Genomic DNA, 19,974 nt, shown 5'->3' on the forward strand with positions numbered 1-19,974 from the left:
AATGTATTTCATAAGGTGACTTTTTAATATTAACATCAGAATTAGTAGGCCTCTCCTTTCTTACAATGAGGACGTGGTTTTAGTGATGGTCTCCGTCTGTGGGTGCAATTTTACATTTACTTACACCCAGGAAAAAAAAAGTTGATGTAAACGTTGATGTCAGACTTGATACTTGTGCTCGCACTTCTCTGTGGCTTGAAATTTTGCCTCCACTGTGAAGTCAGACACTAGAGTACTAGCTAAACATCAGACTCTTGGTGTTTTTTGTCCTTTTAAAATATTTAACACGAGGGCTCATAGTAGCTTAATAATTAAAGCAAAACATATCCTTTATAGGAAAATAGTTCTAAATGCAATTAATACACTTACGATGTGTGTCTCACTCCGTGGTCCATGTTACTAGGTTAATATGAAATGTAATCATTTAGCACGTAACACTCTGTACATCCAAAGGACTAAATCAGGTCCTTGAATGTGCATGCTCATCTCTCACGGGCTTCTATTGGAGTCTTGTATGTGCATCCAAGTGCAGGATTTGGTCCGTTTATGTATTTACTATGACTAATTGGCTGATATACCATGACAATGCAATACCTGTGCATAGTCTAAGAAAGAAAGCAGACACTTGTTTATGTACAGTATTGTATAGCCAACTTTGCACTTTAGAAACTCTAATTCATTTTTAGTACTGTACAATGTGCTTGTAAATACTCCTTTATTTTTGTTTCTGTTGTACTGATTGCTGCAGTCTGATACTAGTGAGATTTCATGGGAAAACGTTAAAATTTAAAATGTATTGTCCTCTGTATGTATAAAATAAACTGTTAATGCAATTCTTGATATGCTGCTTCATTTCTTAACAGGCATAAATGTACATTGCATGCTTTCCAGATTTCACACTTAATTTTTTTCTCCACTTCTGGTGCCAGCAGTGGTGAAAGCAGAAAAGTTGTAAGGCTCTAACTTAGTATTTGGACTAGGATGTTAAAGTTCCTGATTAGGCTCTGAGGTTTTTACATAGAACTGATAACCAAGTGTCTCTTAGAAGCAGACAAGGTTCCAGGTTGCCTTTTATTAATCATGGCACTAATGTCCATGACAAAAATGGACTGTTCTGATTCTTTACACCAGAGGTGGGCAAACTACAGCCAGCAGGCCACATCCGGCCCACAGGACCCTCCTGGCCAGCTCCTGCCCTGGGAGGCTCGCCCCTGGCACTTCCCCTGCTGCTCCCCCTCCCCTGCAGCCTCAGCTCGCTCCGCTGCTGGCACAATGCTCTAGGTGCCGGGGCTGCGAGCTCTTGCCGGGCAGCACAGCTGCAGCGCCCGGCCTGACCCAGTGCTCTGTGCTGCGCAGTGGCGTGGCTGCCTGTCAAGGTGCTCTGGGCGGCGTGGCTGTAGCGCCACCAGCCACTGTTGCTCCAGGCAGTGCGGTAAGGGAGGTTGAAGAGAGGGCAGAGGAGTTTGGGGTTGTGGTCGGGGTGGGAGGGTGGATAGGGGTCAGAGTGATCAGAGGGCGGGGACCACAGGGGTTGACTGGGGACAGTCAGGAAGGAGAGGGGGTTGGATGGGGCGGCAGGGGGCAGTCAGGGGCAGGGGTCCCATGGTGCTGTCAGGGAACGGGTTTGGATGGGGCAGGAGTCCGGGGAGCCATCAGGGGGCAAGAAGTCAGAAGGGGTCGGGGGCCGGGCCATGTCTGGCTATTTGAGGAGGCACAGCCTCCCCTAACTGGCCCTCCATACAATTTCCGAAACCTGATGTGGCCCTCAGGCCAAAAAGTTTGCCCACCCCTGCTTTACATAGTAGGTTGTTGGGAACCATTCTAGCCAGGTTCTTTGAAGATGTAATCTCACCCAGGTCCTGGTCTGCGTCCAAATGGAGTCTATGCTCTTGATGGGCTCATATTTAGAGCCTTCTCACAAGATCACAAAGACCCAGTTCTGTTACTTCCCACATTTTCTTGTCCTGTTTTCCCTTTTCAATTGAGTTGGGAGAGGGGGAGAGAGCAGAGGTTCATATGCTTTTAACATTATTACCTGCTACTCCTGACCTATCTTAATGCGGCTCAGGGTGGATCTGGAGAAAGACTTATTCTGCTCCTCTAGGCTGGAGGATATTTGTGGTGATACCAAACACGGGAATAGAAGGAATCTAAAGTCTCTGAAGCTGAAGAGTTAACATAGGTCCTGCTAATGCTTATTCCTTGCATTTCTACTCTATCCCTAATGATATGCGTTGCTGGAGGAAAATGCCAACATGAGGTGTTTTTGGCATTGAGAGAATAGGATGAGAAACTTTTATGGAACATAAATTCAAGATGACTTAGCCTACAAGTGCTGTGCAAAGTCCCTATCTTTCAGTACTCATCTTGAGATTATTCATGCCATTTTCTATTTTTGGTATAAGTAGCTCACAATAGCCTCTAGGGTGTATTCTGATTTCACATAGTCCCTCTCTGCGCCAATCGTGCTCTTGAGAATATCTGCGGATTCCACTGGGCATCTGAGGGACCCAGGACTGTGGTCTTTCATATGCACAATCTCTCCCCTGCTTGATATTAGTATCTTCAGGGGCTATGGTCTAATATTTGAGGTGAGACTCGCTGGTTGAGCTCTGAATAGAGTAAATTGAGGAAAGAGTGGGGTACCTCACTTAATAATAATAATAATAATTAATTAATAAAAAAAAGCACACATTTGGTCTGAAAATTGTGACTGCACACTTTAGAGCATAGAGTGGTTTATTATTTTTATTCAAACTTTTGTCCATCTAAGACTTGTCCCTTTTTTTGGCTTTGCATTTCAAATGTTAATTACAGTAGTAGGGAATATTTCTCTTTGAATAAATTAAAATGAGTATTGTTATTGCATTTGCACTAAATTGAAAACATACAGAACATTCTTAACACAGTGAGAAGATAAAGAATGCCATGTGCATACGCCTAACTGATAAGGTGATTTGGTTCTTTGCTATTGCTACTGGGCAGGTTACGTCAGTAGGTACCTGGAGCAGGGGAAGAAATTGTACTTCCTAACTAGTAGTAGGCCTGGTTTCACCCACATTTGCAGCCTCCTCTGTTGTTCCAATACCAAAGATGCCAGATAGGTTGCATTGATCTATTTTATTAGATTTCCTTTGATGATTGGCTAGTTCTGCTAAGAAGTTGTTTAGCAGTTGCTGATGTATGGGCCTATTCCTCCAAACTGCCAATAGGTGTCATACCAGTTGCAAGAAATATCTGTGTTTGCCTGGTGCGTGCTTGGTTCCTTCACTTTGCTGGAAAAAGTAAATATTACACCTGTGACTTAGCCTTAGTAAAGTCAAAGTTCACTTCATAAATTAAGCAAAACCCAAGGGAAGCACAATGCTGAAAATGTCCTCAAGAAATGTGATCTGCTTTAAAAACACCCAGCTTGCAGGGTTTTCAACACTGCCCTCTCCCCCCTCATCCCCCCAAGCTATTTACGTGCAAATGTCCATGTCCTTGCCCACATTCCTTTTTCCACTGCAACCAGTCATCTTAACTCTGCTGAACATGCAAATAAAAAGGTCCTGCCCACAATTCAAACACAGCCCAGTCCTTTCAGAGAGTTGCATCCTGGAGCACTGAGTTTACCTTCTTTGACTTGCCTCCAGACCTGAGCTGCTCCCAATGCTACAGAGCAGGGTTTTTTCCCATGCACAAATTACGTACATGATCACTAAGTGTCATGGTTCTAGGTTTTTTCCCTTACTTGTCTTGGAAACAACTTAATCAGCTTTTACACTACAACTTCAAGTGATGGAAGATACCAGAGAGATTCTACAGGTGAATTTGCTTTTGATCTGTTGTTGGCTGGAGATTTCACACAGTTATATATTTCAGCAATGTATTTATTTGATCCCACCGGTGTTCTCCTTCAAGCATAAGGAGAACACTGTAAACTAGTATTTATTCTGTCTTTGGAACGTTAAAGGAATGATCTATTGTCTTGTTGCTTGTGACTGATTCAAAATTGATTAGTGGAGTGGAATGGGGAAAACATAGTAGCAGGTAGCATATATAACTAACTTTTCCTGTCTGACTTGAAGTAAGATATTTATTTTGAATGCTAATGAAGAATGCTATATATTGGAAGGGATAATACGAAAGAAATTAAAAATAAAATTATGGTATGCCATTGGGCTAAGAGTATAAGTAGTTTAAGAAATTTATTATCTTAAGGATTTCTCCATAGCTGCTTCATACCTATTTGCTGCCTTAACTCTAGATTATATTTTATATAGCTGTTGTTGAAATTTGACATTATGAAAGGATAAACTTTAAAAAGATGTATGCATTGTCCGTTTTGCTGTAGTCCTTACCCAGACAAAACCCAAATGGGCCCAAGTCATGCACTTTAAAAGGCAAATGTTAAAATTGGGCAGAAGGGGAAAGGAAAGAAAAAAATAATAGGAATTATGGAAAAAGGAAATCATGATTCTCCCCCATTGGATCTGTGATGCTCAGGGACCTGTCATCCCTATTGCGAAGCCCTCAGTGCACATTTTGGTGCTATATAAATAGTATTGCCTTGTTGTTCAATTGCACAGTGGAAAGCTGCAAATTGTTCATTTAGGCCAGAGGTGGGCAAAGTTTTTGGCCTGAGGGCCATATTGAGGTTCCAAAATGTATGGAGGGCAAGTGTAGTGTATTAAATTGCTCCCTGTAGGAATATGCTACTTATGGCTGAGGGTCTGGTGCTCTGTAAGTGGCACATTCCTACGGGGAGCAATTTAATACACTACACCCAGGCTCTCGGAGCCGCGCTGCCCAGCACACTGGCAGCACAGCAAGCTGAGGCTGCGGGGGAGGGGCCAGGGGCTAGCCTCCCTGGCCAGGAGCGCAAGGATCAGGCAAGACAGTCCCGCTGGCTGTAGTTTGTCCACCTCTGATTTAGGCTGTGATGTTGCAAGGTGCTGAGCGCCATTCATGTTGCATGATTTGGCCCTTCTGACACTTTTTGTTTTGCTGTCGTGAAGTGTGTCTCATATTAGATCGTAGTAGTATACAATGGCAGAAAACATATACAGACATTTGAAGACCCATAGAAGAGCTGTTTGAGACACCAACAATTGTACCTGTTCTTGTAAGAGCTGGATGCACAATCATGACACAGGCCAGGTTTCTGTAGCTCCGGCTATGCCCTGGGCCTCTTTCTTCTTTCCCAAACTGAAATATGCAGGATTCTTTATACCTTTTTGAGGGCTTAAATAAGATTCTCAAACCCAGTCCTGACATTCCTTAGCCTAAGAGTTAAGGTGAAGCTAAACACTATGCAGTCCATTGTCCATTCAGTGTACTAAGAGGGCACTCCTGGTTGGTGTTTTCTGATGAGCAGGAGGAGGATGGCTTCCAGCACAATGAGATGGAGGATAAAGACAGGAGAGAAACAAAGTCTCCAAGGAGGATCATTTACTTTGCAAATGGTGAAACCATGGAAGAGTATAGTACGGAAGAGGAGGAGGAGGAGGAGCAGCAGCAGCAGCCACTTGACACAGTGAGCCCCGTTATTAGCTTTTAGGAAACTCTGGGGAGACTGGAGGAGGGGAGGAGTGTTTCTGTTCTATGCACGTTAGAGAACACTGCACCCTTCACAGCCATAATAGCTAGCTCTGTAGATAATCACGTGTCTCTTTTTTTTTTTTCTCTAAATATTGTGACTTCTCTAACCAGTCACAGAACAGATTTAGATAGCAATAGTACAAACTTCTCCAAGTTCTCCTTGTTGTGGAAAATTGACCACACCGTTGAATTTAGATCAGACAGCCCAAGGCTCTTTTTATTTCATACAAGCATATATGCAGGGAGAGACAGCATAGACTCCACGCAAGAGGCTGGCTGCTCTACATATTACAAATTTTACCAAGCTTATAAAGATTAAAACCGCAAAACATAGCATGCTGGTTATACATGTTATTTGCCTTATTTGGAATATAATGTTGATGATAAGCAAGCTGACCAATTAATTCTCCATCTATGGCTTTTCCTGTTATTGTCTTTGCCAGTCAAGTCTGCGGTTTGACCATTCTAGCACCTTTTCTGTAGTCCTGACAGCAGGCTCGGCTGTTGTAACTTAACAGATATTCTGGTTCCCCTTTATCCAATTCTAGTTCCTCTTTTTGGGGCCCTGACCACATCTTTCTGCCTCAGCATGCCCTTTGTACAGAAAAACAAGTATAGCAAAAGTTAAAACTCTTGCTCTAGCTAAAGGATTTTGGGCCTACTCTTACTCTATTCTCAGCAAAAAGCCTGGGGCCTTGGGTAAGGTCGGGTCAAGGGGGGGGGTCCCTATCATCCTGCTAATATGCTTTATTCCTGATGCCCACGGGACTGACTGCTGAGGTGAGAGTAGTGGTTAAGCAGATCAAAACAGGAGGAAAAATTCATGGCTTTTATTCTGTACCCCTACCTAATGATAGCTGCATCTTGTGGTGACGATGCAGCAAGGAGATGAGAAGAAACCTACCCAAAAGAAATTCATGTCCCCAAGCAAAAACATGCAGGAGCATGTCTCCTGGCGTTCAGTGACCCATTCCTAAATGCCATACATCCGTTTCCTCATCTCCAAAATGAGAACAAGACTGAGGGCAGAGGTGAAAGTAAGCCGGTACGATCCAGTACGGCATTCTGGCAAGATCCAGTACGCCGTGTCAGACTGGACCAGCTTCCGTGGCAGTGATTTAAAGGGCCCAGGGCTCCAGCTGCTGCAGGGAGTCCCAGGCCCTTTAAAGTGGCACTGGAGCTCCGGCGGCTGGGCTTGGGCAGGGATTTAAACGGCCTGGTGCTCCTGCCACTGTGGGGAGCCCCAGGCCCTTTAAAATCCCCACTGGAGCTCTGGATTTTTCACACTTCAACCCAATGAAGCTATACGGGCCTAATTTCTGAATGTACACAAGGCCTTAGTTAATTTGTGTTAATTCATCCCCATGTAGACAAGCCTTAAGTTACTGACCTCTCAGGGATACAGTGTGGATAAGTAAGGTTTGTAAATATCTCTGAAAATGTAATGTATTATATTTAGGCTAAGTATTGACATTTACATGTGTCTATTTCTGTCAAATCTCCAAATATTTTTAGTATTTTGGTCTGATTCTGCAAATACTTAACCTGTGAACAACTTTATTCACATGAGGAAGTCTCATTGAGTTCAAAGTTCCTCAGAGGTTTATGTATTTTGCAAGATTAGAACACAAAGGGTCCATTGTATATATGTTCATTGTACTGATGATTCTTGTTGGCTTGGTAAATGAGACTGGTATCCCTAGACAGAGACTTGCTGTAAATCAGCTGAGACTAGCTAGCTTGAACAGCACCCTTTGTAGAGACTGAAGAAAACAATTAGCTTTCTCCCCTACACAATGAGAGAGCCCTTGCATATGGCAAATATTATGGGCCAAATTAATCTCTGGTACAACCCCATGGACTAGTTCTGCTTTGTATGTCTAAAATGAAGGTTTTCCTTTTGTTCTTGTTTTGTAGTCCAAACTCTCCTGGGGGCTCTATCTGCGACTGTGGGCAGTTCGAATCGCAACAACTTCAATATTTAGTAGGTATATTTTTTTGGCATCAGTGGGAGAGTTATTTTAGATGAGTTGAATATAATTACCATTAAATATTATTAAAATATATGACCACCACCAGAATGTTTTCCTTCATCTTTCATGTATTCTCTCAAAACTGAGTGTTGCTATTCCATAAAATCTCTCTCTCTCTCTCTCTCTCTCTCTCTCTCTCTCTCTCTCTCTCTCTCTCTCTCTCTCTCTCTCTCTCTCTCTCTCTCTATTTTCTTTCAAGGAAATAGACATCCAGGTAACACTATTAAATACGAAATACTTTAGGTTAGATTATTTGGGATCAGGCCATTTTCATTTTAAAAAATCAGTTTCTTACAGCAAGAAGAAAGAAGCTCCCACCACTGTGGGGACTGCCTCAGCATGCTCAAGAGAGCAACCTGAATTCAGTGGCAGGAGCCTGATGGCTGTACCAGTAGGTCATGATCTGGCTAGGCAGCCTTGGGGACTCTGACTTTTCTACTACCCACATGTCTAGCACAATGTGCCATGCTGCTGCTACTGAAGAAGAGCAGGTTTCACTGGAAATAACCTCCACAGCAGATGATTTCCCGTGGGTCTGCTGCCATGAAGCTGGTCTTACTTTCATTCAGCCCTCTAATACGAAGTCAGCTTTTCATTGTCACAGTGATGGTTTTAACCAACACTAGCATCTGTATATGTCTTTTTAGTTGGCAGATGCTAGGTATCCTTTTCATTTCTAGTGTGACAGTATATCAAATACTGCATCCAGAATAACTACCTTTTAAAAGAGCATTAAAGTTTCAGAGTCAAGCACTCAAAAGCTAGGAAATGCCAGAATTAAGAGTGCCTGAGCAATTTTAATGTAGCCCCCTTATGCATAGGAATTATGATATAATCTTCTTAGTTACGTGATCACATACATGTCTACCCTGATATAATGCAACCCGATATAACATGAATTTGGATATAATGTGGTAAAGCAGCACTCTGGGGGGTGGGCTGTGCCACTGTTGGCTAAGAGAAAGACAACGGCGCTGCTTGGCAGCACAGTTCTGGTAACAACTCCCAGTGCACAAACCAACAAACTCCTCCCCCACCCGCCCCGCCCCACCCCCCCAAGTGAGTGATCAGAGGTACAGGTAGGTACAGGACTCACCAGCCAGCCTGAGACAGGCAGGAGTGGAGTCTTCTAGGTAACAGCCCGTCAGCCCCTCATGGCAAGGCATCAGCACACATGAGTGGACTCATCTCTACCCGAACAGAGCTCGTTATTTTTCCACTACAGTGGACACACTTCCGGAGCGGCCACCCACCAGCCCAACCTCACCTGGCTCCCGCATCTACCAGTGATCTAGGGCAGCAGTGGCGGTACACAGCGGGAGAGACATGGGAGCCACGGCACAGCACCCTGCCCGAGGCTTGCCCCACTCCACCCCACAGGGCCCAGCTCCCCATTGAGGAGTCAGGCCGCACAATCCCTGCTGCCCACATAGCAAAGGCCGTGGCCAGCCGGCATGGCCCTCAGCAGAGAGACAGGACCGAGGAGCCACCTCACCCAGCAGGGAAGGGAGAGAGGACAGAGACTGGGGTGGGAAAACAGGACTTCCCTGTTCCCTGCCTAGAGCAAGATTGCAGCAAACAGCCTGGGGGTAGCCGCTGTGTAACTCAGACCTGCTGTGGTCACAGCTGCTGCCATGCTGACCCCTCGGCCTAGAGTAGGGGTTGTAAGGGTGCTGAAAACTAGCTGGGGACTAGAGAGCTGGAGATCAGTGTCCATCAATTGAAGGCCAAAGCAAGATCAATATAATGTGGTTTCACCTATAACATGGTAAACATTTTTGGCTCCCGAGGGCTGCATTATATTGGGGTAGAGATGTACTTTCCCCCACAAAACCCTTGCCTTATTCAGTACACACAAGGGATGGTGCTCAGTGAATAGTTAGCTATTCAGTATCTGATTTTATCCTCTTCATTCCATGTGTGCCCCATGTGTTGTTTACTGCACACCATCAAAACCCTAGAATTATTAATTTCCTCCTGAGCGTCTCTATGATGCTGTCGTCATAGTGCTGTCATTGGAGTGGTTCACAAACACAATGGAGTTATTTTCACAACACTGTTCTATGGTATGGAGATATTACCTCCCTTTTACACACTGGGAATTGATGCACAGAAATTAGAGCCAAAATTGTCAAGTGTCAACTAATTTTGGGTGCCCTATTTGAGATGTGTTTTTTGTAAGTACATAGCATATTAAGGTGCTTAATGCTCGAAGCAAAGCTCCTGTTAACTTCTATTGCAGCTGTGAGGTCAGCATTTCTACAGTTCAGATCTCATGTGTGTCAATCTGGGACTCAGAAAATGAGATGCGTGCACACAATGGCCACCTGTGAAAACTTTTATTGCCTGACACCATATAGGAACTTTTCAGTAGAGGCTGGGATCGAATCCTTTTCTCCGAGACAGCATTCGACTATCTTAATCATGACACCGTCCTTTCTGTTCCTGCAATCCCTGCCTCATTCACTGCACACTTTCCAAATTGTGCAACAAATGAGGAAGGGATCCTGCAGACAACAATCTCCTTCACTACACAATCACGATCCATTCCCAGGATCCATTCACAGTCTGTCCTGTGTCCTGAATGAGGCAGAGGTCCTGTGGAAAAAAGAGAAAATTAAAGACTACCACAATGCAAGGCAATCTTAATTCTGGCATCTTTGGCACCTTAATGTTCTTTTAACTTTGTTTTTTCAGGAAATTACATTAAAAAAAAAAAAAACTATCTTGTGAGACTATATTGACCCACACACACATACAGGGGTCATCACCAGGGTTTGGATATTTAGATACACAGCACAGTTGACTTCTCTGCCACTTGAGTTAAAAGGAGCAGCAGAATGTTGTTACCCCTTCTAGTGGCAGGTCAACATAAAAGATAAGATGCAAACTTTGGCCATGGGTTTCACAGCTATTTGCTATACAGCAAAGGAATAGTGAGACTTGGGAATCATGGGTTCAGTTCCAGGTTCTGGAGGAAAGGGTGCTTTAGTGGTTTATAACCACTGGCCCTGTCCCCTTCTGCTCCTGTCCATCACATTCTCTGCTCCAGTTGCCCTGCCCTGCATTTTTCTTCCCTGTCTCTCCTGCTCATACCTCTACATTCTAGTCAGGCTGCTTGCTCCTCTGTGCTTTCTGGGTACCAGCAAGGGGACCATTGAGGGTGCAGGAGATGCAGTCTCCCTGGTCTCAGTTACAGTGGCTCCTGGGAACTGGGCAAAACAGTGGAAGGGAAAGAGCTACTCACTTAGGGATGATGTATGCTCAGACGCTCTTTGGGGATGGTGCATGCACAGTCTGGTCAACACATAAGAGCTGTGAGGGATGGAGCATGCTCAGTGCAGATGGAATCTTCTGAGAACTCGGCTTCCAGCTTTTAACAAATCTCTACTGTGCACATGCTAACAGATTTTTTTCAGGGATGTTGTAAAGACCAAAACTGGAACTGGATTCAAAGGAGAATTACATAAGTTCATGGAGAATAGGTTCATCAATGACTATTAGCCAAGATGATCAGGGGTGCAACCCCATGCTCTGGGTGTCTCTAGGCCTTTGACTGCCAGATGGTGAGACTGGACGATGGAATGGATTACTTGATGATTGCCCTGTTCTGTTCATTCCCTTTGAAGCATATGGCATTGATAGATGTCAAAAGACAGGATAGTGGGCTAGATGGACCATTGGTCTGACTCAGTATGGCCATTCTTATGTTCTTATACTATGGCTTATAATCTGGGCAAATTTTCATAGGGATGGCAGAAGGTACATCCTGACACCAGGGCAAAGCCAAATCTCAAGTCCCTGCTCTAAATCATGGATGTTCCACAGCTTCCTCAACGAACCAGCTGTAACCATTTTTTCCCTAACCTCGTTCTTGGAAATGACAATAATGTTAGTTGAAACTTCTGCAAAAATTTCAGCTTGAGACAGACACCAGGCATGGAAAATTTCAGCTCCAGCAGTTTAAGTTTGGCAAAGTCATAAGCAGCTGAAAACAGGATCTTTATAATGGGAAGTGTTAGGCAACTTTAACTATAGTCGTCACTACTTGCCCCGCCTATAATAAATGGCATTACACTAACTCTTCACTTAACGTTGTAGTTATGTTCCTGAAAAATGCAACTTTAAGTGAAATGATGTTAAGCGAAGCCAATTTTCCCATAAGAATTAATGTAAATGAGGGGGTTAGGTTCCAGGGGAGATTTTTTTTTCACCGGACAAAAGACTATATTATATATATATATATATATATACACACACACACACACACACGGTATAAGTTTTAAACAAACAATTTAATACTGGTACATAGTGATCGGGGTGGCTCCAGGCCCCAGCATGCCAAGCGCGTGCTTGGAGCAGCAAGCCACTGAGGGCGCTCTGCCTGTTGCCGTGAGGGCGGCAGGCAGGCTGCTTTCAGCGGCTTCCCTGCGGAGGGTCCGCTGGTCCCGTGGGACCAGCGGACCCTCCGCAGGCAAGCCGCCGAAGGCAGCCTGCCTGCCTGCCGTGCTCGGGCCGGCAAAATGCCTACAGCCGCCCCTGACAGTGATGATGATTGTCAAGCTTGGTTGAGGAATCCGACGGTGGGATATTTCCCAGGGAATGCCTTACTGCTAAATGATGAACTAGCAATTGGTTGAGCCCTCAAGGGTTAACTCTCACACTCTTCAAGGCAGCAGGAATGGAGGGAGGGGAGACAGCATCACAGACAGAGACACACACCATGTGTGAGAGAGAGATGTGCATTTCCCCTTTAAGTAGCTGACCCTACTCTTAAGTACACTGCCTTGTTAATTAGATCAGCTTGCTGAGACTGCAGCTACTGCCAGCAAGCTCCCTCTGTCCTGAGCTCTGTCATGTGTCCCCCATGCTCTATGGAAGATGGGGTAAGTGGGGTGCAGGAGCAAGTAGGAGGTGGACACACTGACAGCCCCCCTCTTTCTTCCCCCTTCGCCCCCAGGGCCGGCGCTTCCATTTAGGTGACCTAGGTCGTCACCTAGGGTGCCAGGATTTGGGAGGGCGGCATTTTGCCATCCTCGGCGGCAATTCGGCGGTGGGGGGTCTTTCCATGCTCCGGGTCTTCGGCGGCAATTCTGCGGCGGGTCCTTCACTCGCTCCGGGACCTGCCGCTGAAGTACCCCGAAGACCAGGAGCGCGGAAGGACCCCCTGCCGCAGTATTGCCGCCAACGACCAGGGGCGCGGAAGGACCCCCTCCTAGGGCACCAAAAACTCTGGTTCCGCTCCTGCTCCCCCCGCACAGCAAGCAGGAGTCTCGGGGAGCAGCTCCAAGGCAGAGGGCAAGAGCAGCACATGGCAGCGGGGGGAGGGACAGCTAAACTGCCGGCAATTGATAGCCTGCTGGGCAGCTGCTGCACAGGGAACTTTAGGGGAGCTGGGAGCTAATGGTGGAGCTGATAGGGGGGTGGCCGGTCCACCCTGGTTCCAAGCCCCCACCAGCTAGCTGCAACAGGCTGCTTTTCCTGCAAGCAGTGGGCAAAACAAGTGGCTGCCAAATGACGTTAGAAGGGAGCATTGCACAACTTTAAAGGAGCATGTTCCATAATTGATCAGCAACATAACAACGAAACTGTTAACTGGGATGACTTTAAGTGAGGAGTTACTGTAATTGGTAGGCAGGAGGTAAAACAATGGGTGGGCAAAATCTACGTGGGGGCTTTAGAAAAATACTTCAGTGTCCCAGATTAGACTAATATAGCCAACTGAAAATCAGGGCACAAATAAAGGTAGAACTACTGAATCAGATTAGAAATTGGCAGAAGGACAAGAAACTGAAGCCATAAAGAAAAGAAATGGGTCAGAGTGAAGACAGGTTGACAAGCATAATACTGCAGAAAGATGGATTAGGACAATCTAGCTCTGCCAACTGACATTATTACATACAATTTTGATAAATTGTGGTACTCCAGGCAGCCAGTGCTAAGTCTGAAAAAGTTGCACCTGAAAGCAGTCACAATGACTTTTTTTTCCCCTTCAAAAATCAATAGCCTCCTAAACACAAGAGATATAAAGTCCATCTCTTCTCTCTGATAAAGAGGAAGGGAGACTTTCGTTAATCGAAAGAAGATCCTGAAAGGAAAGAAGACTTGTCTACGACCTCGTTACTGTTTGAGAGTGAATTGACATGTAAAACAACCCAGGCTGAATTTGTTTACACAAAGTGTAGCTGAAATACAGTATGGAAGAAACTGCCTCAGACTGCAACTGGTATAAGTGACATATAATACATCATTTCCAGGAATGCTGGCCAACTCTTTGGTAAAAAGATTGAAATTAAGTAATTTTCTGGAGTGAGGATTAGACATACTGAAAGTGGACTTGTATTTCCTGAGCTGATGAAGACAGTCCTTGTCCTTTTGTTCATATATACGTCAGTGTGTAAAACCATTTCTTTTCTCCCACCACATAAAGTGGCTCTCTATGCAAGCTTCTTACTTATCTAGGGGATAGAAGTGCTGTTATTCTTTCTCTTCCCTATCTTTTCAGCTTGCGAATTCCTCGGTGAGAAGCTTGCCATGCTCTTTGGACTCAATGAACCTAAATATCAATATGCAATAGATGAATACAACAGGGCACAGAAGAAGGTAAATGAAATGCATACATAGTTTTTTAACAAGTGGAGAACAACAAATATGGCACTTAATTTATCATGTTTTATTATTAAGAACCAACAGTCTTCCTTCCAAACAAGATTCTCTCCCCCAAAGAATTTACAATCTAAGCCAACCTGTGTGCATGTGTGTTCTTTCTCTTTTTCTCTCTCTCTCTATATGTAATTTTCAGTGGATCACTTGTGGGATCCTCGAAACTTTACTGGATCTGTACAGGTCCTATGAAAAGCTTTGAGATGTGCTGGCATCAGAATGGACTATATACATTGAAGTGGCTGTGATTTAACTTTCAGGCTACAGGGTTTTGATTTTAAATCTTTGTATTGTGTATTAGTTCTCTTCCAAAGTGACTTTTGGAGTCTTACTCTGCGAGTTGACAAGGTTGAGCTCCATTGCGAAGACAATCTGGATATGTTTCCTGGTAGTGAGGGAAAGTTTGGTCATTCATTCTAACATCACTCCATGTTAGCAGATTCAGAAACCACTGTTGGGATGGGGGTTGGAGAAAAATGTTGCCACACCTGTCTGGACTGAGTCAAGGTGCTGTATTGGCAACACCTAAACAGAAGACGTTTGAATGGTGGTCCTAGAATAGAGAAGTAAATGAAAAGTCCATGAGGACTCAGCAAAACCGTGGAGAAGCCTTGGGGTGTGAACAACATAAACTCCTTAAAAAAAACTTCCTATTTTTAGTATTATTTTTTCTGTCGCCAGCTATTTACAAGGCACTAGGGGTCTGCTCTACTGAAATATTTATCTTAGCCTTGCTGGCTCATGGTCCAGAAGACTGTTTCAACTGGAAAATGTAGTGTAATTCCAATTGTCCTCTTACTCATTCCTTCCAAAACTTGGAACAAAAGGACCTTCCCTGCCCTGCTATGTTGAGAAACTGGTTACTGATCACTGTGATATATGGCTGTTTTGTTGTAGGTTAAGTTGATCAAAGGCATGTCTGTTTCTTGAGGAAACTGCTGTGCACAAATGAGCATGCAGATGAAATGTTATATTCAGCTAAGGACACAGAAATTGGATGAGTTCTGGCAACAAAGTTTTACAAGAAACAACTTTTTGAATTATGGTGAAAATGGATGTGTAATGACACCACCACATTTTCAGACAATTTTGCGTGGTTGAAGGCTGCTTGTAAACAGAGATGAGCCCAACCTGCAAATTTTGACCTGGGTCTGTATTTTGAATCTCCCCCAAATTTCAGAGATTTCCTTATATAGAATTTGAGTTTGGTCCTTTTAGAGAGAAGGACTAGTCACAATTTTTTTTTATTCTAAACCCACCACAGACCCCCCAAAATCTGAAATACTTGCTTGGGGTCAGCTTTATTCTTTAAAAGATGGTCTTGTGCCTGATCTATGGATTGTGTATTAATTTGATTACTTAAGAATTCCCAGTTAGCACCCCAAGCTTGGATAGGTTCTTGTCTCAAGATCAAGGCCAGTAGTATTAGAATTACTATTCAGTTGGGAACCCTGATGTATGCGGTTGCAACACTTACGGAAAACCTTCTGTATATGTGATAGTTTTATTAATACAGTAAGAAAAGTCACAAACATTCCAACCCAGCAAGATAGATAGAGATAATACAGAATTTGCATCTGAGCATCCATATACTCACACCATCCGTTGCAGAACGACCTGAAATGTTAGTCATTATCTGCCTCACCATCATCTCCTTCCTCATCACCAGTTCCAGTGCTCATCATCCTGGCACTGCCCAAGAGCTACATCTCTCCCCTCCTAAGCGCACAGGCTGGGAGACAACTTTTATAATGTGTTGCGCTGACACTGCTATGCCTAACATATATTCAGTAGGGATTTCTTTCCTTGTCCTTATTTGTATTTCCTCACCCTACTAATGTTGGGGTGCCTTTGTCCCACAAGTCAGTAGGCCTTTTACCTCAAGCTTAATTAGAATATATGTCAATTTGGTTACCATGGCACTCTTGTGATCAGCCATCTTCGAATGTTCCTAATTTAAAATATCCCAAACCAATATAAACTAGAATCTTATGGTTACCTGTTAGCAGTTTAGTCATTACAGCATTTTCTTATGATCTAGGGTTACTCCTGGTTAACTGCATAGGCCGAGGCTTTGGTGCCTTATTCCTTGTTTAGCCAGGACTGGCGCTAGGGTTTTGAGTGCCCTAGGCGGCTGGCAATTTCGCCGCCCCGCGCGCTGGTCCCGCGGCTCTGGTGGAGCTGCCGCAGTGGTGCCTGCGGGTGGTCCACCGGAGCTGCATGAGCAGCCGACTGTCCGCGTGACTGCGGCAGCTCCACCCGAGCCGCGGACCACCGGACCGCCCACAGGCACCACTGCGGCAGCTCCACCGGAGCTGCCTGCCGCACCCTCCGGCGGCAGCGCCCTGACCCAGGGGACACCCTGGACTGCAGGCTGCCGCGGTGGCGCCAAGACCCAGGGGACACCCTGGACTGCGGGCTGCCGCGGCGGCGCCCTGACCCAGGGGACACCCTGGACTGCGGGCTGCCGCAGTAGCGCCCTGACCCAGGGGACACCCTGGGCTGCGGGCTGCCGCGGAGGCTCTCTGACCAAGGGGACACCCTGGGCTGTGGGCTGCCGCGGAGGCTCCCTGACCAAGGGGACACCCTGGACTGCGGGCTGCCGCGGAGGCTCCCTGACCAAGGGGACACCCTGGACTGCGGGCTGCCACGGAGGCATCCTGACCCAGGGGACACCCTGGACTGCGGGCTGCCACGGAGGCATCCTGACCCAGGGGACACCCTGGACTGCGGGCTGCCGCAGTGGCGCCCTGACCCAGGGGACACCCTGGGCTGCCGGCTGCCGCCAGCAGCTCAGACTCCCTCTCTGTCCCAGCAGCAGCGGCTGCTCAACCATTTAAAAATAAGTTGGGGGGCGCTTTTTGGCGCTCCCAAATCTCGGCGCCCTAGGCAACCGCCTAGTCCGCCTAAATGGTTGCACCGGCCCTGTGTTTAGCTAAGCTATTGTCTTATAGGCTGTGGCCCATAAACTCCTTGCTTTACTGCCTTAACTTATGTCTGTGCCTTACCTAGCAAATATCTATCCCTATGGGCTACACTCCTACTTTGTGTGAAAATGGCATTGTGGATTTTCAGTTTGTAGACCAATAATTTCCATATTAAATATGTTTTTACAGGTGTTTAAAAATATAAAAATCTCATCTCCAGCTCTGCAAATTCAGCTTGAGATCTTCCACTCAAGTTGGTTCTTTCTGGCTCTTCACTAGTCAAACACTGTGCTTTCCATCTGTGCAACCCCATTTGTCCTCAAATTTAAGCCCTCAGGTAATCTCTGCAGACCTATTTAATTCCTCATAGTGGGTTTGATAAGGGAAACTGAGGGCATAAGTTGAGGACAATAGGATTGCGTAGGAGGCTTTGCAACTGGAATATAACAATTCTGACCCACCAGGGTGCCCCCCTAAACCCTCCAAAAAATCCAGCTTACCTTGCCAGAGCTATATGTTCTGCAGAACTAGCACAGCTTAGAAAAAAGTAGTAAAAATTACTTTTTTTCACTGAAGCAAATAGATCTCTTTCTGAATAGGATGACCAGATGTCCCATTTTTAAAGGGACAGTCCCGTTTTTTGGGGACTTTTTCTTGTATAAGTGCCTATTACCCCCCACTCCCTCTCCTGTTTTTTCACAGTTGCTATCTGGTAACTTTATTTCTGAATAAACTCATGGAGCAGAGCGGTAAGAGGGTGGTGATTTTACATAGTTACTTTTCAGGGTAGACTTTAAGTATGTTTCATGGCTTGTAGCATTTTTAATTCCAGAACAGATCCCTACTTCAGAAACTTAAAACAAGTTCCAAGCTATAGTGCTGGCCTTTCTCAGAGTTCCTGTTACTTCTGTGTATAACGGTTACAGCCAGTTAGACAGCAACCCAACCTTATGTAATGGAGCTACTCAGCCCAAGGTAACAGAAAACTCACATTGCTATCAGTGTCGGTGTCTCCTTATAGTTGCTATCAGAATAGGTTTCATTTTGTCCAGTGAATTTTTCTTATTGTCTTGTCTTCATTGCAGGAAAGTGAAGATGATGAAGATGGTGAAAAGATCTCTGAGACAAATGAGGCAGAATCTCTGAATGAAAAACACCACCTTGAGGTACAAAGTGTAGAATACGGATCCATTAGACTCAAGGATGCTGTGGAGTTTTCTCAAAGAAGCGCTTTTACAAATATTAATGAGGCTTCAAAACATGACCTACAAAGTCCAAACTCTATCTCAGCTGTTAAGAAATGATGGCAACATTGTCAGTGTGGTCTCTTCTGATACTGAATAACTCTATAATAGGACATGAATATATCATTAGCATGATCTGGGCCTAACACATCACATTCCTTTGTCCAGACGTGTTATTCAAATGTCCAATAGCCAGCTTGATAGAGCCAAAATAGCTCTGTGACGGAAAAAGGTAGAAAGGAGACGGTGAAGGTTTAATGCTGCCTTCTGTAACATCTGACTCTTTACTATTTGAGCTAAGAAGGTTAATGGAGCATCTGTCACCTGGTTCCCTGTGTTTATGAGCATTGAACTGGAGCCTTTACATTCTGATGTGTGAATCATGGACTTGACATTAGATGGTTACTTTTGAAAGTGGAAAACATCCGATTGGAACTATGCAATGGAATTTGGTATGCTAGGATATCTAAAGCAGCCTGCTGAATCATAGTCTATTCTGGGTAGCTACAGATGCTTCCTAATCAAAATAAGAATGATGTAAAACTTGCCTTTTTGTTTTAAGTGAATGAGTGACCACTAAGAAAACTAATAGTCACTTTATGGATTCCCATGTTCTTGTATTTTTAGTTTTCACTGTTCTATTCCTAGACCATATGTTGCTAAAGGAATGGGTCCTTTTGTGTAAAAACTAGGGCTGTTGATTACTCGCAGTTACCTCATGCGATTAACTCAAAAAAATTAATCATGATTAATCGCACTGTTAAACAATAGAATACCAACTGGAATTTATTAAATATTTTGGATTTTTTCTACATTTTCAACTATATCAATTTCAATTACAACACAGAATACAAAGTGTACAGTGCTCACATTATATTATTTTTATTACAAATATTTGCACAGTAAAAATGATAAACAAAAGAAATAGTATTTTTCAATTCAGCTCATACAAGTGCCATAATGCAATCTCTTTATCGTGAAAGTGCAACTTAAAAATGTAGATTTTTTTTGGTTACATAACTGCACTCAAAAACAAAACAATGTAAAACTTCAGAGGCTACAAGTCCACTCAGTCCTACTTCTTGTTCAGCCAATCGCTAGGAGAAACAAGTTTGTTTACACTTATGGGAAATAATGCCACTCACTTACAATGTCATCTCAAAGTAAGAACAGGCATTCGCTTGGCACTGTTGTAGCTGGCGTCACAAGATATTTGTGCCAGATGTGCTAAAGATTCATATGCCTCTTCAAGCTTCGGCCATCATTCCAGAGTACATGCTTCCATGCTGATGACGCTCATAAAAAAATAATGCGTTAATTAAATTTGTGACTGAATTCCTTCGGGAACAATTGTATGTCTCCTGCTCTGTTTTACCCACATTCTGCCATATATTGCATGGTATATCAATCTCAGATGATGACCCAGCACATGTTGTTCATTTTAAGAACACAGTCACTGAAAATTTGACAAAATGCAAAGAAGATACCCATGTGAAATTTCTAAAGATAGCTACCGCACTTGAC

At 44.4% G+C, this 19,974-nt stretch overlaps 1 protein-coding gene across 1 annotated transcript; it reads left to right on the forward strand.

The window, feature by feature from the left end:
* The first annotated feature begins 3,611 nt into the window (after positions 1-3,611).
* On the forward strand, positions 3,612-19,253 carry FAM177B (family with sequence similarity 177 member B). Its single transcript, XM_050948645.1, has 5 exons — positions 3,612-3,807; positions 5,360-5,518; positions 7,501-7,567; positions 14,122-14,219; positions 18,292-19,253. The coding sequence occupies exons 1-5, from the start codon at positions 3,781-3,783 to the stop codon at positions 18,508-18,510; spliced, it is 570 nt and encodes a 189-aa protein (XP_050804602.1). The 5' UTR covers positions 3,612-3,780; the 3' UTR covers positions 18,511-19,253.
* The last annotated feature ends 721 nt before the right edge of the window (positions 19,254-19,974 follow it).

This window comes from Gopherus flavomarginatus, chromosome 4 (assembly GCF_025201925.1).
Source record: "Gopherus flavomarginatus isolate rGopFla2 chromosome 4, rGopFla2.mat.asm, whole genome shotgun sequence".
Classification (NCBI taxonomy): Eukaryota; Metazoa; Chordata; order Testudines; family Testudinidae; genus Gopherus; species Gopherus flavomarginatus.

Coding starts and splice junctions, on each gene's coding strand:
- FAM177B (XM_050948645.1), top strand. CDS start 3,781: ATGGAAGATACCAGAGAGATTCTACAG. Junction 7,568..14,121: donor CGCAACAACTTCAATATTTA/GTAGGTATATTT, acceptor CTATCTTTTCAG/CTTGCGAATTCCTCGGTGAG. Junction 14,220..18,291: donor ACAACAGGGCACAGAAGAAG/GTAAATGAAATG, acceptor TCTTCATTGCAG/GAAAGTGAAGATGATGAAGA.